We start from the raw sequence: 19900 nt of genomic DNA on the forward strand, positions 1-19900 counted from the left end.
TGACCTGAGCCGAAGGCAGAGGCTTTAACCCACTGAGCCACCCAGGTGCCCCTAGGAAGGTCACTTTTAATTGCAAAGCAGTTTCCTTCTTTTAGGTAGGTCCAAAGAGTGGAGGGTCCAGGTCCCCAGCACTCACCCTGCAGCTGATGAGGGGGACTCCCAGGGTCTGGTGGGGCCATGGCCGGCTGCTCTCTACCCTGCATCTCTGCATAGTCCGCGATGGGTCTGAGGAGAGCCAGAGCTCCGGAACATTGTAAGAAATTGCCGTCGAGGTGCAGCTCACTGGAGAGGGGTGAAATACACTGGTCATTTGATGGTATTTTAATCTCTGCAAATGTGGCTTTGAGGTCTTCACCTCATAGAATACTAGACCTGGTTATAAAATAGTAAATAATCATAATAGATAGTAGACCACATTATAAAAAAACAGACGTAGGGACCATGTCATAGCGCCCAAAACATGCCTATAGCATAATACCTTTGATTCTCAAGTATAACTAAAGGATCTTTCTCTTATCATCAAGAAAAAAAAACAAAAATAACTGGAGGGTAGAAAAAGAAGGCTACAAACATAGTGAGAAGAAGCTGGGGGGAATTGGTGGATTAGTAGATTTTTTAACCAAGCTGGTTAGGTAACTGAAGGCAGAAGGGGGGAGGCAAGCAGGGCGTGCGTCTCACCTGATGGCGGTCTGGCATATGATGGTACCCAGCCGGGGTCCGCTCTGTGGCCCCAGACCACAGTAGCGCAGACTGAGGGCTTGAAGCCTCTGGTTGTTCTCCAGGCCTGAGAAAAGACTCTCAACTTCTTCCTTCCCAAATCTAAAAAGAAATGATGGCAACAAATAAGTGACTTTTATAAAACCTATGTCACTTGTTGGATAATTCATTTTAAGGGACTCCCTATGACAGATTTTACGGGATCTTTACTTTGGGTTTCCACGGCAGGGGCTAAGGGGGTGAGCTGGGTGACTGGGGGCGGAGGTAGCCTGCATGCCGAGGAAGGGGAACCTAGAATCTGTTTCCCAGGGGAAGGGAGCAGGGCACGGTTCGAAGTACCCATTCAAGGGAGCAGATAGAGAGCGAGATCTGGATCTGGAAGACAGGAGAGATTGCCTAGCTGGCAGGGATGAAGGGGTCTGGGAAGACCCCAGCAGCAGGAGGCTGTGTAAGGAGAGAGCAGGGTCTGGGAAAATTCAATCTCTTGGCCCTCCTTCCTGGCCCTGTCCTGCCCCTCACCTTCTCACCTAGTCCTTCGACTTTGCAAAGAGCAGTCACAGGCATTGCCCCACGCAGCCTCTGGGTACAGGCATTAGGTCAGGAAACTGAGCAACAATGAGATAGAGGGACATCTTCCGCGCATTTGGAATGTCAGTGTCTGAACTTTCTTTTCTTTTTTTTTTTTTTTTTTAAAGATTTTATTTATTTATTTAAGAGAGAGAGACAGTGAGAGAGAGCATGAGTGAGGAGAAGGTCAGAGGGAGAAGAAGACTCCCCATGCAGCTGGGAGCCCGATGCGGGACTCGATCCCAGGACTCCGGGATCATGACATGAGCCGAAGGCAGTCGTCCAACCAACTGAGCCACCCAGGCGTCCCTCAGTGTCTGAACTTTCAAATGAGGTGCATCGTATTAACAGAAATGACTTCTTCAATTTACTAGTTCATGTTACTACTTGTAACAACACGTAGTTACAGAAGGCAGCTACTGTGGTGGGTGTGGGGAGGCAGCTGCTTATGAGAAAGAAGGGAATCCTGCCTGGTGGGCTGCAGGGCCTCCCAGAGAAAACCGGAGGGAAGTCCCCAGAGGCCAAGAACCTACAGTTTTACCAGTGCTGAGGTCTCAGTGGTGATTCCCAACCACCCAATCCTGACATTCACGGTGTCTCGGGAATAGCCAGATTTCAACTGACAATGAAAATAAGCTGTTTTGGGGCGTTGGGTGGTTCAGTGGGTTAGGTCTCTGCCTTCAGCTCAGGTCATGACCTCAGGGTCCTGGGATGGAGCCCCGCATGGGCTCTGGGCTCAGCATGAAGTCTGCTGGAGACTCTCTCCCTCTCCTTCCACCCTTTCCTCGCTCCCTGCCCCTCCCAGGTGAATAAAATAAACTTTTTCCTAACATTGGGGATTCCTTTTTTCTCCCTTCTGTCTTCCTGCCAGTGCTGGTCTCTGGGTCCAGCACAGGAGCTGGAGTCCAGAAGGGTCTCAGCAGGTGGGCTGGTTCTGCCCAGTGCAGTGTGGGAAGCTGGAAGACTCCCAGGCTGATCCTCAGTCACTACTGGGTGTCCTGAGGACACTGGCCTTCTGCTGTCCTGTGTCAGGAAACCCTGACTGAGGCTCCCCCAAGCGTCTCAGAAACATAGAGAAACTCCAGAGATAGTCCCTCTCCTCAGCTTTTGTGGATAGACTTGTCACCACCGGGGCCCTAATCCCTAATCCCACATCACATAAGCTGGTTGAAATTATTTATGGATGGCACACTATAAGACCCCCCAGCAGCCTAGTATCACGGATCAGAAGTGGGCTCGGATTGAGGGGGCTAGATTCACATCCAGGCTCCATCCCTAATAGCAGAATGGCCTTGAACAAGCCAGTTAATCCCCCTGAGTCTTTCCTCATACAGAGTCAAGGGATAGAAATGGTACATACCTGTCATTATATATCCTACATTCATACATAATGGTACATATCTCTCTGTTGTTGGGAGAGTCAATGACATAAACCGTGCACTGTGCTTGGCACCCAGTTAGCACCCGATAACAATTAGCTGGTATTATTATTATTATTACCCCCAACCCTCCCCTCACAAGACTGGGCTCTTTTCTTCCCTAACCCCACACCTTCCCTCCCACCTCCATTCCTGGTGAATAATGGCCTGTCCTGAATGGGGTCATGGTTCCCCTTATCCAAACCACCACTAAAATCTATATGGACATTTTTTGTGACACCAAAGCTCTCTATATTTCTTTTTTAAGATTTTATTTTATTTATTTGACAGAGATCACAAGTAGGCAGAGAGGCAGGAGGGGGGCGCGGGGAAGCAGGCTCCCAGCTGAGCAGAGAGACCAATGCGGGCTCGATCCCAGAACCCTGAGATCATGACCTGAGCCGAAGGCAGAGGCTCAACCCACTGAGCCACCCAGGCGCCCGACACCAAGGCTTTCTACCTTGCATTACATGTACCTTAGAGCACGTTCCACATAGTCCTCTCTACTATCCCGAGGGCTTCCTTGCTCAGGGCCATTGCCTTATATGTATTTGTATCTTCCTTAGTGAAGAGCACAGTGTCTTGCACAAACAGGCTGTCAACAAATATTTGTTGACAGAATAAGTGAATAAAAGGAAAGTAAGGAAGGAGGAAGGAGGGGTGGGCGGGAGAGAGGGAGGAAGAAAGGAAAAATGAATGAATAAAGCCTCTTTTTGAGAACCCTGACATTTACTCAGGAACATTAGGTCTAAGGAGGTTTTGGAGTATCCGCTTCCAGTGATGACCAGATGAGGCACAAGGAACCAGGCCACCGCCCTCCCTGCCTTTGCCTCCCTCAGCCGAACAGCGGCAGAGCCCTGAAGGAAGCCCGCATTCCAGCCTCACCTGCTGTAATCGAGGATGAGAGAACGCAGATGGCTGCGTGGCAGAGCCCTCCCGAGTCTCCGGAGAGACCACAGATCCATCCTGCAATCAGTGAGCTCCAGGCTGGTAAAGGGGCAGGCGGCACTCCCCTTCAACTCCAGAAGTGAAGCCTAAGAACGCGAGGGGAAACCGTGCTCACGTAAGGGAGACAACATGCTCTGTGTTTTCACGTAATGCAAAAGCCCATTATGTTCATTACCTCAACAGTTCGCCTTGAAGACAACTTTCTAATTCCCCCAAGGAGAAAGTGGCATGAAAATGCCCTTTAAAAGGCAATGTGAAGAATTAAATGGGCAACACCAAGCTTTGTGATGAGATGAGATACACTGCAGCTTATCTTTCTCTGTCATTGGGGGCTGAATTGTGTCCCCCCTCATTCATACATTGAAGTCCTAACCTCAGAATGTGACTGTATTTGGAAACAGGGTCTTCAAAGAGCTACCTAAGTTAAAATAAGGTCTTCAGGGTGGGTCCTAACCCAGTAGGATTGGCTTTCTTATAAGAAGGAAATCGGGACACAGATATGCACAAGGGGAAGACGTGAAGATACAGGGGAAAGGCGGCCATTTACAAGCCAAGAAGAGTGGCCTCAGAAGTCACCAACCCTGCTGACACCTTGAGCTCAGATTTCCAGGCCTTCATAACTATGAGGAAATGAGTTTCTGTTGTTTAAGCCGTGCAACCTGTGGTTATGGTAGTCCCAGCAGACCAATACAGATGTTGATATTCTAACCCACAGATTTGTTCTCCTAGGGTTGTGTCCTTTCAATAGGGAAGTACCGCCATGCCAACCTTTGTATAACTAGGCAAAAATTATAATAGTCAGATTACCTCCTAAGTATTCATTGTTACTGGTATTAGGATTTAGAGGCCTCCTCAAAAATACACCACACAGGAGCACCTGAGTGGCTTAGTTGGTTAAGTGTTGGACTCTTGATTTTAGCTCACATCATGGTCTCGGGGCCATGGTTTCTCCTGGGATGGAGCCCCATGTCGAACTCTGTGCTCAACAAGAAGTCTGCTTCTCTCCTCCTCTCTCTGTCCCTTCCTGTGCTCAAACTCTCTCTCAATCTCTCTAAAATAAAATCTTAAAAAACAAAACAAAACAAAAAAAAAAACAAAAAACTAGACCATGGAAATTTAGCAACAAGTTGTTTCTCATGGTGAAGCCATGGGACTGGGGGCAACACATGAATATTTGGAACCATGTCAAGGTCTCTCAGTCCCCTGAACAGAGGGGCCTATGACAAGGACATTTCTTGTGGTAACAAAGGATCCCAGGGACAACTAAATCCCTACCTGACAGGGATTTAAAGCTACAAATCACAAAAGCCACCTTTTAGCAGTGAGAATCACTGCAACCTAAGGATTTCTTCAGTTCAGAATTTAAATTGAAAAGAGGCTTTGGTGGGGTCGGAAGGATTTAGGGTTTCCTGAGGCAATGACATGTTGGTTAGAGATAGGGCTCCAAATTATAGTTTGGCTGAGAATATAAGGGCCCTTGCAGCCTTAACTACAGAGCTGGCATTTGACGTCTCTTTTATGAGAAAACACCTAGCTTAAGTGCTGGGTTAGATTTCGCAAGCTGTTGTTTCTGACAGAGGAGGCAGTGTGGGACATCACTGTCTATGGTAAGTAACACTGGTCTGTGCAAAACGGGCTCTCAACCCAGGTCCCGACGGTCTCAACCAGTGGTTTGCAGTGTCATTCCTGGGGCACTAGGCCCATGTGGGCAAGACCACAGCCATCGACCACAGAATTCCTCAATGGCCTCCAGGTGACCAACAGGGCAACATTTTAAAGAACTGCTAAGGATCACTGTTGACATGCACGGACAGCATTCTATGGCCTGCTTAAATGGACTGGGTCCCTGGACTGACACTTTCAATAAAAACAAATACAAATTCTGATTATGCATTAAAGATACCTTTTTTAAAAATTTATTTTGAATTGTGGTCAAATACACAGATAAAATTTACCATCATAACCATTTTTGGGGTACAGTTCAGTGGCATTAAAGACATTCACTATTGTTGTACAACCCTCAACACCATCCATCTCCAGAACATTTTTCATCTTGTAAAACTCAGACTCTGTACCCATTAAAAAATAACTCCCACTCTCCCCTCCCCCACAACGTCTAGCAACCGCCATTTTATTTTCTTTCTCTATGAGTCTTAACTACTCTAGGTACTTCCTATAATACAATGATATAGTATTTGTCCTTTTGTGACTGACTTATCTTACTTAGCATAAGTTCCTCAAGGTTCCCACATGTAGCATGTGTCACAACTTCCTTCCTGTTAAAGGCTGAATAATATTCTATTGTATGTATATCCAACATTTTGTTTTCTACTCATCTGTTAATGGACATTTGGATTGCTTCCACCTTTGGCTATTGTGAATAATGCTACCATGAAGATTAGTGTACAAATATCTTTTTGAGATCTAGCTTTCAATTCTTTGGGGTAGATGTCCAGAAGTGGGAATTGCTGAATCATATGGTAATTACATTTTTATTTTTTTAAGGAACTTCAATCCTGTTTTCCATAGTGGCTACACCAATTTATATTCCCATCAACAGTGCACAGGTTTTCCTGTGCTGTCCATATCCTGTCAACACATTATGTTCTATTTTTTTTATAGTAGTAGCCATACTACTATATGAGATACTACCTCATGCCATACTAGTTGACATGAGGTAGTATCCTATCGCAGTTTTGATTTGCATTTCCCTAAAGATTAGTAATATTGAACATCTTTTGTGTGTTTATGATTTATTTGTATACCTTCTTTGGAGAATGTTTCCTTAGTCCTTTGCCCATTTTAAAATGAGGTTGTTTGTTTTTTGTTGTTGTTGAATAGTAGGATAAAGAAATTATGGTATATTCATAGTAGAAAATGATATAGGGGCATCTGGGTGGCTCAGTCAGTTAAGCGTCTCACTCTTGATTTCAGCTCAGGTCATGATCTCAGGGTCATGGGATGAAACCATACATCAGGTTCCACGCTCAGTGCAGAGCCTGCTTGTCCCTCTCCCTCCCCCACTTGGGCTCTCTCTTCCTCTCTCGAATAAATAAATAAAATCTTAAAAAAAAACTATATAGCAATGAAAATGCATCAACTATAGCTCTACAAAAGTAAAATATGATGACTCATAAAAACGTAATGTTGTACAGGCAAAGAGAGACAGAAAAGAATGCATACTGTATGTTGCATTTTATAAAATAAACAACAGGTAAAACTATAATGTTTTTTAACCAAACATTATAGTTTTACCTGGTTTTTTGTACTTTTACATAACTTTGAAATGTTTCATTAAAAGATACGTTGTCTTTTTTTAAAAAAAAAGCTTAGAGCATATCAGTCAACAACCAAATGAACTGTAGCTGGAATATGTGCTATTATGTTATATTCAATTTTAAGTTTAATTGAAGGAATACTTCTAAAACGCATGACTCACCAGTCTGGCAATCTCTGGGTTGCTCAGTTGAAGGCTCCAGATACAGATCTCTTTCCCCAGCATATAACACTCATCGCGAATTGTCATGAGCAAAGGTTCTAAGGAAATGGGTAAGATGCTTGTTGGGGAGTCTCCAGGTCTTACAAGCATAAACTGGAGTGTCAGAAAAAAAGTACAGGTGGGAATCATAAAGAGATGTCCATGCATAGAGAAAGAGTGTTGTCATCAGACAGTATCAGAACATTTGAAAAGGCAATTAGCTTTGGATCACACATGCACTGGGTGGTAATTCAATACAAACTTATGAATTTCTTGCCATATGCAAAAGCAATCTTACAGGGCACAGATTTTTCCATCAGGTTTCTACTCATTATTGGGTCAGAAGTCAATTGAGTAGGTTGTAACCAGCTTTTTTTCTCCCTTTAATGAAATAGAACAGAAGAGAAATTATCTGAGCGTATCCTATGCAGTAAAAAAATAATTGTCTCATGAGACTCTTACTTTAGTGATGCTCAACATCAAAATGGAGACCCAACCAGAGCATCACCCCCCCAACATAAACAGCCCATATGGTCTTATGATTTACACCAGTATTTACACATCAGGTCCTGATGTTATTTGCATTTCTGATAGTGATTTTAATTTAAACTGTTTAGAAAGGGACTACAAATTTGAAACATTTAATTTAAAATGTTTGCTGAAGGGACTACAAATTTGAACAAGGTTTATGATTAACTCTTATCATTTAGTAGTAGAGGCTAATTATAAAATGTACAATAGAAAAAAAAAGTTGTAACTATTTTATCACAAAAAGATGGCTCTGAGAAGCTCTTGCCCTGGGATGAGCAGGGAGATGTATGGGGGAATCCAGAGAAGCAACTAACTACAAGAGAAGGAATTAGAAAGACCCAGGAGGGCAGAGGGGATAGGAGACTAGGAGAGAAAGTCTCCTGTCCAAAGGAGTGAACAGGGAGAGGGGAGGTGGCAGCTCCCTTGGGAAATGGAAGTTTGGCAAAAAGGGATGGTGGTTAGGAAGGACTTTCAGAGGTTCTTTTTATGTGGGGTACAATGTAATCACCCTCCCATCCCTCAAAAAACTTCAGGAAAAATATGGGTAGGATGGATCTGGGTCAAAGTCTCCTTAGAATAATGATTATTTTTCAGCACTCATCTCTAACTACTTTAACTTATACTCTTGGTTAGCACTCAGCATCTTAGGACACCAGTAGGTGTTTGATTATTACAATACAGACTGTCTTTCTGGGCTGGCCACAGGAAAGCTGGAGAGCAGGTCAGTCTGTCCTTGGGTTCGAGCACTGCTCCCTCCCCCTCTCCCCCTTCTGGACTAGCAGGCGCCCCTTCCCAAAAGTAGACCATTTCATTTCAGGGCTGGCCTCTCTTCTTTCCCCCTCCCAATTGACCCCTAAAGTCAATCTCAAAAAAGATATAACACCTGATTTTTTTTTTTTTCTGAAATCCTGTACTTTGGGAATTAGAATTATGTGTTTGCTGATCTCGCTCCAAGTGAGAGGGGAAGGATGGGTGAGTGCGGGGGTCTGGCCTGATGACAGGGACACTACTGTTGAGGGAAGCAAACATTCCCTTGGAGGGATCCTGTGGGGTGGTGCAGTGCTGGGCATGGATGTCCTGCCAGATGCTCAAAGTGGTCTTCTGTGTGGGACTTTTCAGAGGTAGAGTGGGAGGGGCTGGTTGGCCACTCCAGGTGTGGTGTAAGAAAGGGCAGGGCTGCTCAAAGGACTGGGGTGGGTAGATTCGAGGTAGAAGCAGGGAGGCAGAGTGCTGAGCAGAGCCCCAGTGCCAGGAGCAGGTTTTGGACTTCAGACAGGCAGGCAGGCAGGAACACAGAGCGATGACTGAGGACCCGTGTTCCTTGGGGCAAAACCCCAGTCCATTCACTTCCCAGAGGAGTAAGCAAAGAAGGCCACACACTCACTTTCCTAAGAATCTGTTCGTTGTTGATGCTGGTTTTCAAGTCCTGTCTGATGGCTGGACACACAGCTGTCTGCGTCTGGACACAGTGCTTTTCATACGTTTTCAGGAACTTCCGAAGAATTGGAACGATGGGCAGGGGTGTTCCTTTAGTTTTTTGTTTTCCTTCCTTTTCCCTTGGCATTGTTTTACTGTGTTAGATTCTGAAAATAGCACCTTGCCCTGAAACCCAATACACAGATGTCTTTTGAAGAAGCAGATCACACATCCCCACTAAAAATTGGCAAATATTGCTGACACCCTTCTCTGCTTAAAGTGCCTCAGGTATCTTAAAATGGGAGTAGGGAATCAAGATAGATACCATTGAGTAAAACTGTTCTGTTTCCAGTATCTATTTTCATGGATCCATGTTCTTTTAGATTCTTTAAAATGGGGCAATAGGAGCACCTAGCTGGCTCAGTTGTCAGGCATCTGCCTTTGGCTCAGGCCATGATCCCTGGGTCCTGGGATCAAGTCACACATTGGGCTCCCTGCTTAGTGGGAAGCCTGCTTCTCTCTCTGCCACTCCCCCTGCTTGTTCTCTCTCTGGCAAGTAAATAAATAAAATCTTTCAATAAAATAAAATAAAATGGTGTGATACCCCTGGAACTCAGTTATAACATTAATGGTGTGCACTAAATATTGCCAAGGACATATTGATTTTTAAATGGCATAGTTCTCTTTACAGACATAATTCTTGCCAGGCAGCATATCCACAGGGGTTAAGAATGTGAGCTTTAAACGGGAACAGACTTGGATTTTAGTCTTATCTCCACCACTGGACTCACTGGGGTCGACTTAGGTATTCTTTTTTTTTTTTTTTTTAATTTTATTTATTTGATAGAGATCACAAGTAGACAGAGAGGCAGGCAGAGAGGGAGGAAGGGAAGCAGGCTCCCTGCCAAGCAGAGAGCTTGATGCGGGGCTCAATCCCAGGACCCTGGGATCATGACCTGAGCCGAAGGCAGAGGCTTTAACCCACTGAGCCACCCAGGTGCCCCGGACTTAGGTATTCTATGAAGAGTTCTGAAGCCTCGATTTCTCCATCTGTAAAATGGATTATGGTTGTCACCAGGATTAAGGAAGGTAAATTTATAAAGCACTTAGCACAATGCCTGGCACATAGTAAAAGTGCTCAATAAACTTTATTAGTACTATGAAGTTTTTCTTATTTTCCTGGCCACAGGAAGCCACCCAGCAGTAATGATCTGTCCCTTCAATTAAGCAGCCTTGAAAGGTCCCTCCATGTGATAATGTCACCAGCTAGATCTCTTCTTTCCAGAGTACCACTTTTTTTTTTTTTAATTAACATATAATGTATTATTTGCTTCAGGGGTACAGGTCTGTGAATCATCAGTCTTACACATTTCACAGCACTCACCCCAGTACTTACCCTCCCCAGTGTCCATCATCCAACCACCCTATCCCTACCCCCTCACCGCACCCCCCCAGCAACCCTCAGTTGGTTTCCTGAGATTAAGAGCCTCTTATCGTTTGTCTCCCTCCAGATCCCATCTTGTTTCATTTTTCCCTTCCCTACCCCCACCCCACCCCTGCCTCTCAAATTCCTAATATCAGAGATCATACAATTGTCTTTCTCTGATTGACTTATTTCACTTAGCATAATACTCTCTGGTTCCATCCACAACGTTGAAAATGGCAAGATTTTGGTTTTTTGATGGCTCTGTAATATTCCACGCAGATACACACCACATCTTCTTTACTCATTCCTCTGTTGATGGACATCCAGGCTCTTTCCATAGCTTGGCTGTTGTGGACATCGCTGCTATAAACATTGGGGAGCACATGCCCCTTCAGATCACTACATTTGTATCTTTAGGGTAAATACCTAGTAGCGTGATTGTTGGGTTGTAGGTCAGGCAAATGAAACCTGAAACCACCCTCAGGAGACTGGCAAGGGCCTTGACAACACCTCCCAGACTACCTAGACTGTTTGAACTCAAAGCGCTGACTCCGCTCAGATGGGGGGTAGTAACCTCCGGAATGACTGGCAATTACCTTTACCTCATTATAATACTAAAATCTCCACCCAAGGAAGGGCCTCAGCCTCATTTACATAACAAACAATGTCTGTATAGGCGTGTTTCCTTAATGTACCTGTGGGACCTTATGCATGCCTATACACTGGATGACAAGGCCTCCCTATCTAAATATTCATCCAAACTGTAAACAAAAGGAACTCGTCCCCACCTCACTGACTGTCTCTCTTTCATCCAGCTTTGAAAGCTATTTCCTGTGATCTCATTATTTGCTGCAAATAAAGTTTACTTTGTGGGACAACTCCACCTGGTGTATCTGTGACTCACTGAGGAGCTAGCAACTCCGAATTGGTTTGGTCCCAGTAACTTAAGGTAATGGTTGGTTCTTTGAACTGGGTTCACAGAGACAAAAGTTTATGAGAATTATTAAGAGGCCTCGTTTAAGGAAGAACCAGTTTGAATCCTGTGTCTGTCAATTATTAGCAGACTGACTATGACTAGTCCACTTCCTGTGCCTGAACCCAGTCTTCATCTGTAAAAATGGTGGGACTAGAATCTCTTTGGTATTTGTGGGAATTTAATGCAAATTAAATGTAAAGTTTTTTCCTCGGTACCAAGGGGATGTTGATGGGTGATGATGATGATAAAGAACTATAATGAGGGGGCGCCTGGGTGGCTCAGTGGTTAAGCCTCTGCCTTCAGCTCAGGTCATGGTCTCAGGGTCCTAGGATGGAGCCCGGCATCCAGCTCTCTGCTCAGCAAGGAGCTGGCTTCCCCCTCTCTCTCTGCCTGCCTCTCTGCCTACTTGTGATCTCTCTGTCGAATAAATAAATAAAATCTTAAAAAAAAAAAAAAAAAAGAACTGTTATGAGGAATAAGGAATTAGTTCCTTGTGGATACTTGGAACAGAGCCTGGCACATAGTGATGGCTGAGGTGGGGAGGCTGAGGCCTAGTGAGGGAAGTGATTTGCCGAAGGGCAAACACTGGTAACCAGAGCAGCTGGGATTCAAATTCAGGCAACCTGGCTCCACAGTCCAAATTCTTAATCACTCTGACATACCACCTAGAAGGTACTGATACTGACTGTATGTTTTCAACTTTCTCCTAAATTCTTATGTTGAAGCCCAACCCCCAGGGTGAAGGTATTTGTTTGATAGGGTGTTTGGGAGGTGAGCAGGGTTAGATGAGGTCATGAAGGCAGGTATCCCAACTCAGGATTAGCGCCCTTGTAAGAAGAGACACAGAGTGGGGCACCTGGGTGGCTCAGTGGGTTGGGCAACCAACTCTTCATTTCACCTGGAGTCCTGATCTCGGGGTCATGAGACAGAGCTCCAAGTCGGGCTCCATGCTCAGCCTGGAGTTTGCTTGACATTCTCTCCCTCTGCCCCCACTCCCACACTCTTTCTAAACAAATAAATAAATAAAATCTTTAAAAAAGAAAAAAAAGAAGGAGACACTAGAGAGCCAGTTTGTCTCCCTTGAAATGGCTGCCACTGCCAAGCCAAGAAAAAAGTCTCCAAACCTAGCTTCCTGGCACCTTACTCTTGGATTTCCCAGTCTCCAGAAGTGTTAGGAAATGAATTTGTTGTTTAGGTCACAGTCTATGGTATTTTGTTAAGGCAGTCCAAGTTAAGGTTGGTTACTATGTAACATCACTGTTCACAATATGAAGTATTTCTCACCGGCCTCTTCTCCGGGAGTACAAACTACACGCATAACATTCTGGAAGTACTCTATTAAGGCCCTCTTAAATCTCGAGCTTTTCACTTGGTATTTTCTCACTAGCGTTTCTTCGTCATTTCCAGGTGCAGTAACGCGTGGCCCAGGCTCTCAGTGATGCGCACTTAGTGGAGGTGCCGCATCCTCTGCTAACTGGGATTCTCGGAGAGTTGGGGACGGTGAAGTGAGGGCTGCGGAGCAGAGAGTAGGGGACGGAGGGCCCTGCCTTCTCGGGACGGAAGCGAGGCCCATTTGCCCCGGGCCTGCTGCTCGCCTCGGAGTCCCGGGGGCTAGAGAGAGCTCCGGACCTGCCGAGCCCGCAGCAATTCAGTACCTCCGGAGAGAACGCCGGCCACCCACGCCGCAACCTGGTCGCCGGCCCGCGCCCGCACTCACTCCGGCGTCGGGTCCCCGCGTCCCCGCGTCCCCGCGTCCCTCGCCGGCCGGCCTCCCGCATGCGCCCTGCACCTTGGCGACGGCGCGGGGGCGGGGCTGGAGAGGTCCGCCCGAGGGGAGGCGGAGGCGTAAGGGGGCGAGACGGAGGCGGGAGGAGGAGGGAATTGGGGGTGGCGGCGGGAAAGCCCTTCCGGGGTTCGGGAGGGTGGGCGTGGGCGTGGGCTCGGGCTCGGGCTCGGGCTCGGGCATGGAGAGCACCTGGGGTCCTCGCCGCGTGGCGAGGTCGTCAAAGCCAGTGGCTCTGCGATGGACGAGGTCTAGGAGGAGACAGAAGTGTGGGACCCGTGGGCCTGGCCATCAGTGGGGCAGGGGGGACGAGGGCAGAGGTCGCCTAAGGTAGCTGCGCGCCACTCCCGCCCGCAGAGGGCGCTCCTGCTCCCGCGTCCCCACCCCCATTCCCAGGCCCGGGAGGCAGGGGGCGCCGGGATAAAGGGGGCAACTCAGGGCAGGGCCTGGGACGCAGTTTGGCTGGGGGAGGGGGTAGGCGGGGTAATATTGAGTGAGGAAGGACAGGCAAAAGCGGTTGCAGCTTTGGAAATGGGTGGGGGAGGAAAAAGGATTTTAAGAAATTTGGCCGTGATCAGTAGTTTTGGGGCTCATCAGTTTAAGGATTTGGGGACAGAATAAAGGCCCCTAAAGAAATTCATTTTCTAGGGCCGCCTGGGTGGCTCAGTGGGTTAAGCCTCCGACTTCGGCTCATGGCATGATCTCAGGATCCTGGGATGGAGTCCCGCATCGGGATCTCTGCTCAGCAAGGAGCCTGCTTCTTCCTCTGCCTGCCTCTCTGACCACTTGTGATCTTTCTCTGTTAAATAAATTTTAAAAATCTTAAAAAGAAAGAAAGAAATCCATGTTCTAATGCTGGAACCTGTGACTGTGTTGTTTTTTGAGGCAAAGGTGACTTTGTAGATGTGATTAAAGTTACATACCTTGAGTCTAGGAACATAAAACCCAGAAAACTCACCACCCCCACCAGGGTGGTCAGAGACATTGTTGCCTTTAAAGATGGAGAAAGGGGACCCTAACCAAAGAATTCCCAAAGACTCTAGAAGCAGAATAGGTGTAGAAATGTGTCCTATCCAAATGTCCACAAAGGAACCCAACTCTGCTGACACCTTAATTTTAGAACCCTGTGGGACTTCTGATATCCAGCACAGTCAAGTAATAAATTATCAATCTCTTAGGGTATTAATAGTCCTGCGCGCCTGGGTGGCTCTGCCCGTTAAGCCTCCCACTCTTGATTTCAGCTCAGATCATGGTCTCAGGGCCTTGGGATGGAGCCCCTGCTTCCTCCTTTCCTCACTCAATGTGTAGTCTTGGTGAGATTCTATCTCCTTATCCCTTTGCCCCTCCCCCTGCTGGCACACGCGCCCTCTCTGGTGCTCTCTCTCAAAAGAAATAAATAAAATCTCTTTTAAAAAGGACAAAAAAGGGGCGCCTGGGTGGCTCAGTGGGTTGGGGCCTCTGCCTTCGGCTCGGGTCATGATCCCAGCATCCTGGGATCGAGCCCCACATCGGGTTCTCTGCTCGGCGGGGAGCCTGCTTCCTCCTCTCTCTCTGCCTGCCTCTCTGCTTACTTGTGGTCTCTGTCTGTCAAATAAATAAATAAAATCTTTAAAAAAATAAAAAAATAAAAAGGACAAAAAATAGGCTCTTCATGAATGTTTGAAGGAAGAATGAATTAAAAAAGAAATTGGATTAAATTAATTCACATTAAACTGTAAGTGGAAAATAGTCCATTCTCCTTCAGGGCTACTTGTATTTCTAAGCTTGTCTTTTAAACTCAAACGGCTCTCATGGAAAAAATTTTGTGGCACAAAATGAATCCAGGAGGTAGGGAAGAGCAAGAAGGGATCCTGCATTTGGTCAGACATGACTTTCTAGCCAGTGTGCCCCCGTGAGTCTGGATTAATCCTACTTGTGCAGCCTCCTCCTCCTCCTCTGCTGGATGGGTGTTCCTCGGATGCAACCAGAGAGGGGCGGTGAAGGAGAACTACAGAGGGAGGTGGGCACCTGGGTGGCTCAGTCCTTAAGAGGCTGTCTTTGGCTCAGGTCATGATTCCAGAACCCTGGGATAGAGCCCCATAACAGGCACTCTGCTCAGCATGAAGCCTGCTTCTCCCTCTCCCACTCCCCCTGCTTCTAGTCCCTTTTTTGCCGTCTCTCTTTCAAATAAATAAATACACATCTTAAAAAAAAAAAAAAAGTACAGAGGGGTGTCAAGAGAGTGCACTTAGAGGTCACTGAAAGGGACTCAAACACATGCTTAGGGATCTGGGAATGATGACAAATGCCATTGCCCAGAGGACAGGGACAGAGTAAGGGTCAGAAACTAGATGGACCACCACGGATGAGACGAGAAATCCTTCCTATGCACAGTGGGAAAGTTCAAGGAAGTAGAACATGAGGATTGGGTTCAGCCGCAAGTAACAGAAACCCATTAACCCTGGTTAAAACAATATAGAAGTTCATGTCCCTTTCATGTAAATGAAATTCATGAATAAGCAGGCCAGGGCTGCTAGGGAAGCTTCACGATCATAAGGAATCCAAGCTCCTAATACTTTATTACTCTGCCATCCTCTGTGTGAGTTCTACCTCATGGTCCAAAATGGTTTCTGAGCTCCATTTTGTCTACATTTCAGAGGGAGAAGTAGACACAGAAGTGCACATTCTCTCCATATAAGGACATTTCCCCCAAATTGCACACGGCACTTGTGCTTAGATTCCACTGGCCAGACTTATCGACATGATCATATCTAGCTGCAAAAAATGATGGGAAATAGAGTCTTTATTCCAGGCAGACATGTGCACAGCTAAAAATGGGGGCCTCTGTTACTTACAGAGAAAGGGGAAGATGGGCATTGGGAGGTAACAATCTGGACCAGCAGCCAGGATTATAGGGGTAACGGGAGCAGTGGGTGGGATCTGCACCAGTTTACAAGCACAGCCTGGGTTCCTCACACATTGAGCATTTCTAAATCAGAGGCAGGCCTGGAACTCATTTCACTGTTGTTATAATTTTAGGTGTGACTCATATGGGCTGGTTAAACATGTGTTTTGGGTTCCGGCAAAGCTGGCCACGCTGCTGGCAGTCTTCCTACTATCCATTCTCCGCTTCTGCCTTGTTGATGTAACTTGATTTCAGCATGGCCACTGGCAAACCAGGCGAGGAAAAGAAGCTTCCCCAGGCTTCCTTGTGTATGGGGCGACCATGTGACATAGCACTGACAGGTGCCATAAGCAGAAGCCGATAAATGGGGCTTCTCGGAAAGCTCTTTATTTTTAAAGGTTTTGTTTTATTATATTTATTTGAGAGAGAGTGAACGAGCGAGAGGAGAGACAGAGCAGGAGCAAGAGAGAACAACAGGGAGGAGTGGCAGAGGGAGAGGGAGAAGTAGGTTCCCCGCTGAGCTGGGCGCCCCAAGTGGAGCTCAATGTGGAGCTGGATCCCAGGACCCTGGGATCATGACCTGAGCTGAAGGCAGATGCTTAACTGACTGAGCCACCCAGATGCCCCTCAGAAAGCTCTTTAAAAAGAGCTGGGTTTTTGTCTTTTGTTCTTTCATTTGTCCTCTTTTGGGATAATACAGTCATTGCGCTGAAGGTGAAGTTGCTATCTGGTACATAATCACCAGACATCACAGTCTGGATGGCTGAGAAGATGGATAGAAGGAGTCGGGGTCTCGGAGAGCATCGTAGAGCAGCTGACCCTGTTTGGGCTGCCCTCTGCGTGTTCTCATTACATAAGAAAAGCACTCTGATTTATTTAATGCCAAGCTGCTCTGATTTCTATTACCCCCAGTAGAATAGAGGTTTATGGAAACGTGAACTCCTGGAGTGATGCATTTTTTTTTTTTTTAAGATTTGATTATTTTAGAGAGCCAGAGAGCATGAGCAGGGGGAGGGGAGCAGAGAGAGGGTGACAAGTAGACTCCCTGCTGAATGGGGAGTCTGACTTGGAGCTCCATCCCAGGACCCAGAGATCCACCTGAGCCAAAACCAAAAGTCAGATGCTCAAATGGCTGAGCCACTCAACCATCCCTGGACTGACGCATCCTTGGAAACTGTGCAGACATTCAGTTCCAAAGTTTAAGAAGCAGGCAGTGAACCAGTTTTACATTTTTTTTTTTAAGATTTTATTTATTTATTTATTTGTCAGAGAGAGAGAGAGAGAGAGAGAGTGAGCGAGTACAGGCAGAGTGGCAGGCAGAGGCAGAGGGAGAAGCAGGATCCGTGCTGAGCAAGGAGCCTGATGTGGGACTCGATTCCAGGACACTGAGATCATGACCTGAGCCGAAGGCAGCCGCTTTACCAACTGAGCCACCCAGGTGTCCTCCAGTTTTACATTTTTTATTGGGATTGTTTTATTTAGAGTTTGTATTGCTGACCCCTCTCTGAAGCACACAGTAACTGTTGTGAAGAGAACAGCGGTTCTGGAGGTAAGAAATAAAGACACAGTCTCTTTGGGGTTTTGAGAACGACTCTGGATTTTGAACCGAAAATGTGACAACCAGACCTGCTGGCAGCCAGATGGTGGTTTCCTAACTGCAGGTCAGCGATGTTGAGACAAGCCTCCCCCCTCTCCTGTGTTTGGAACAAGACAGACCTGGTCATTTCCCCAAACACAAAAGTGATTAAATGACCCCCTCTTCTGATGAAAAGGAGTGACTTCTGCTCCTTTGCCAGTTGCATAGACTCTAGTGCTCCCGCCCTCCAGATAAGATTAGATGTCCAATTACCAAACTGCTCCATTCTTCTTGATAGCATGCACTCTAGGACTGCCTCCCGCAGGAGTCATCCAGCAGATGGCCCATCCTGTTAGAAGCCTCTTACAGCTCCCTCCTGAGTCTCTAGGGGCTTTTGCATCTGCTCTTAAATCCATAAACCCAACATATTTTTTTCTTTTACTGCAAGAGAGCTCCTAGAAATCTGTGGTGAGCAGCCTTTAGCAGAACACTCCAAAGCTGGAGAGCTTTTTTTTTTTTTTTTAGATTTTATTTATTTATTTGAGAGAAAGAATGAGAGAGAGAGAGAGTGAGCATGAGAAGAGGGAGGGTCAGAGGGAGAAACAGACTCCCTGTTGAGCAGGGAGCCTGATGTGGGACTCCAGGATCATGACCTGAGCCAAAGGCCGTTGCTTAACCAACTGAGCCACCCCAGTGCTCCCAAAGCTGGAGCTTTAAGCCCCTCCCGTTTCTAGTGTTTCCAATAGAGGTTCAGGTGCAGACTCAGTTGGAATGGTTGTTAGTTCATTAACCTTGGCCTCCAGTAACTCCGCAATTTCTGTTTCTGTTTCCTCCAGCACTGCCTGCCAGAATAGGGGTTAAATGAATAAATAGAATCAGAAACTCTGGGGCTGGCCCCCACGACCTGTTTTAACAAGCTGTCTAAGTGATCCTGAGGCATGCTCAATTTTAAGGTCCTTTGTTAAATGAATAAATAAAATCTTTAAAAATAAATAAGAAATTAATCAGGTGACACTTGACAGGCTTAATAAACAGAATTATTCTTACTGGAGAAGAATTTTAAAAGTATTGTTACAAAGTGGCTATAATAATTTTAAAGGCTTTCAAATACTGCTGGTTAATCGTAGTACATGTTTACTATAGCAAGTTTGAGAAGTACTTAAAAATTATGAAATAAAATTCACTTCTGATCGCACCAGGCAGAGACAGTCTTACAGACCCATTCAAACCCTGAACCTCCTGCCGCACCTTAGGGACTTACCCAGCCTCCCTTAGATCTCATGTCCTGCTCTGTGAAGTGGATTCAACAGTACCTTCTCACAAGGCTGTGTGAGCGCTAAATCAGGTAATGTTTGTGAAACACTCAGCCTCATCATAACCGATGCTCACATTGTTGATTATGACCAATATCACCGTTGCTGTAAAGAAGATCCATTTCTTCTTTCCCTGTCACTTTATACTCACAAACGCACACACCAGTTGCCCTGGAATACTTTTCATCTCTCTGTTGGGGTCAACAGCTCACCACAAAAATCCACATGTTTCTAACCCAGCCGGGAAGAGTAGGGACTCGAGCAGAAATGGGACCAGTTTCTCCAAGAAATAGAATTGCCAGCCCATTCTTTTGGAACTTTATTGATGCATTGTTGTCATACAACAAACTGTACATCTGTACTTGTACCACTCGATGAATTTTAACTGGTGAAAAACCACTCATGAAACCATCGCCGCACCCCCATTCTCTCGTGTCCTTGTGCTCCTTCCCACGGGCCTCCCTACACGCATGACCAGCCCTCTATAGATGAGTTTGCTTTTTTGTTTTAGGAGTTTATTGATTTGAGAGAAAGAGAGTGAGACAGCATAAACAGTGGGAAGAGGGAGAAACAGGCTCCCCAGTGAGCAGGGAGCCTGATATGGGGCTCAACCCCAGGATCCCAAGATCATGACCTGAGCTGAAGGCAGATGCTTAACCGACTGAGCCACTCAGGCGCCCCTGCTCTTCCTATAGTTCTATACAAATGAATCACACAGCTCATATTCTTTCTGCCCTGCTTATTTCAAGCAGAACAGTTACTTTGAGAGTCAGTCCTACTGTTCTGTGTGCTAGTAGCTCATCTCTTTATCTGGCTGAGCAGTGAGTGCTCCATTGTTTGGATAAACCATGTTTTTTTTTTAACCAT

General features: G+C 46.2%; 1 protein-coding gene across 7 annotated transcripts in view; it reads right to left on the reverse strand.

The window, feature by feature from the left end:
• The window catches only part of LOC132012179 (ribonuclease inhibitor-like), a 49377-nt gene extending 36096 nt beyond the window's left edge, over window positions 1-13281 (reverse strand). For 3 of the 7 annotated variants that reach the window (XM_059391834.1, XM_059391840.1, XM_059391836.1), the window contains exons 1-6: window positions 13195-13281; window positions 9044-9261; window positions 7090-7242; window positions 3588-3736; window positions 679-819; window positions 137-282 (exon numbers count right to left, since the gene is read on the reverse strand). In XM_059391834.1, coding sequence (XP_059247817.1) covers window positions 137-282; window positions 679-819; window positions 3588-3736; window positions 7090-7242; window positions 9044-9223 — 769 coding nt within the window. In that variant the 5' untranslated portion in view covers window positions 9224-9261; window positions 13195-13281. Of the gene's footprint in view, window positions 1-4; window positions 283-678; window positions 820-3587; window positions 3737-7089; window positions 7243-7426; window positions 7510-9043; window positions 9262-13132 lie in introns of those variants that run through there. The other 4 variants (XM_059391835.1, XM_059391838.1, XM_059391839.1 and 1 more) reach the window with 4 other exon arrangements.
• Window positions 13282-19900: the final 6619 nt, after the last annotated feature.

Source organism: Mustela nigripes, chromosome 2 (genome assembly GCF_022355385.1).
Source record: "Mustela nigripes isolate SB6536 chromosome 2, MUSNIG.SB6536, whole genome shotgun sequence".
NCBI classification, from domain to species: Eukaryota; Metazoa; Chordata; class Mammalia; order Carnivora; family Mustelidae; genus Mustela; species Mustela nigripes.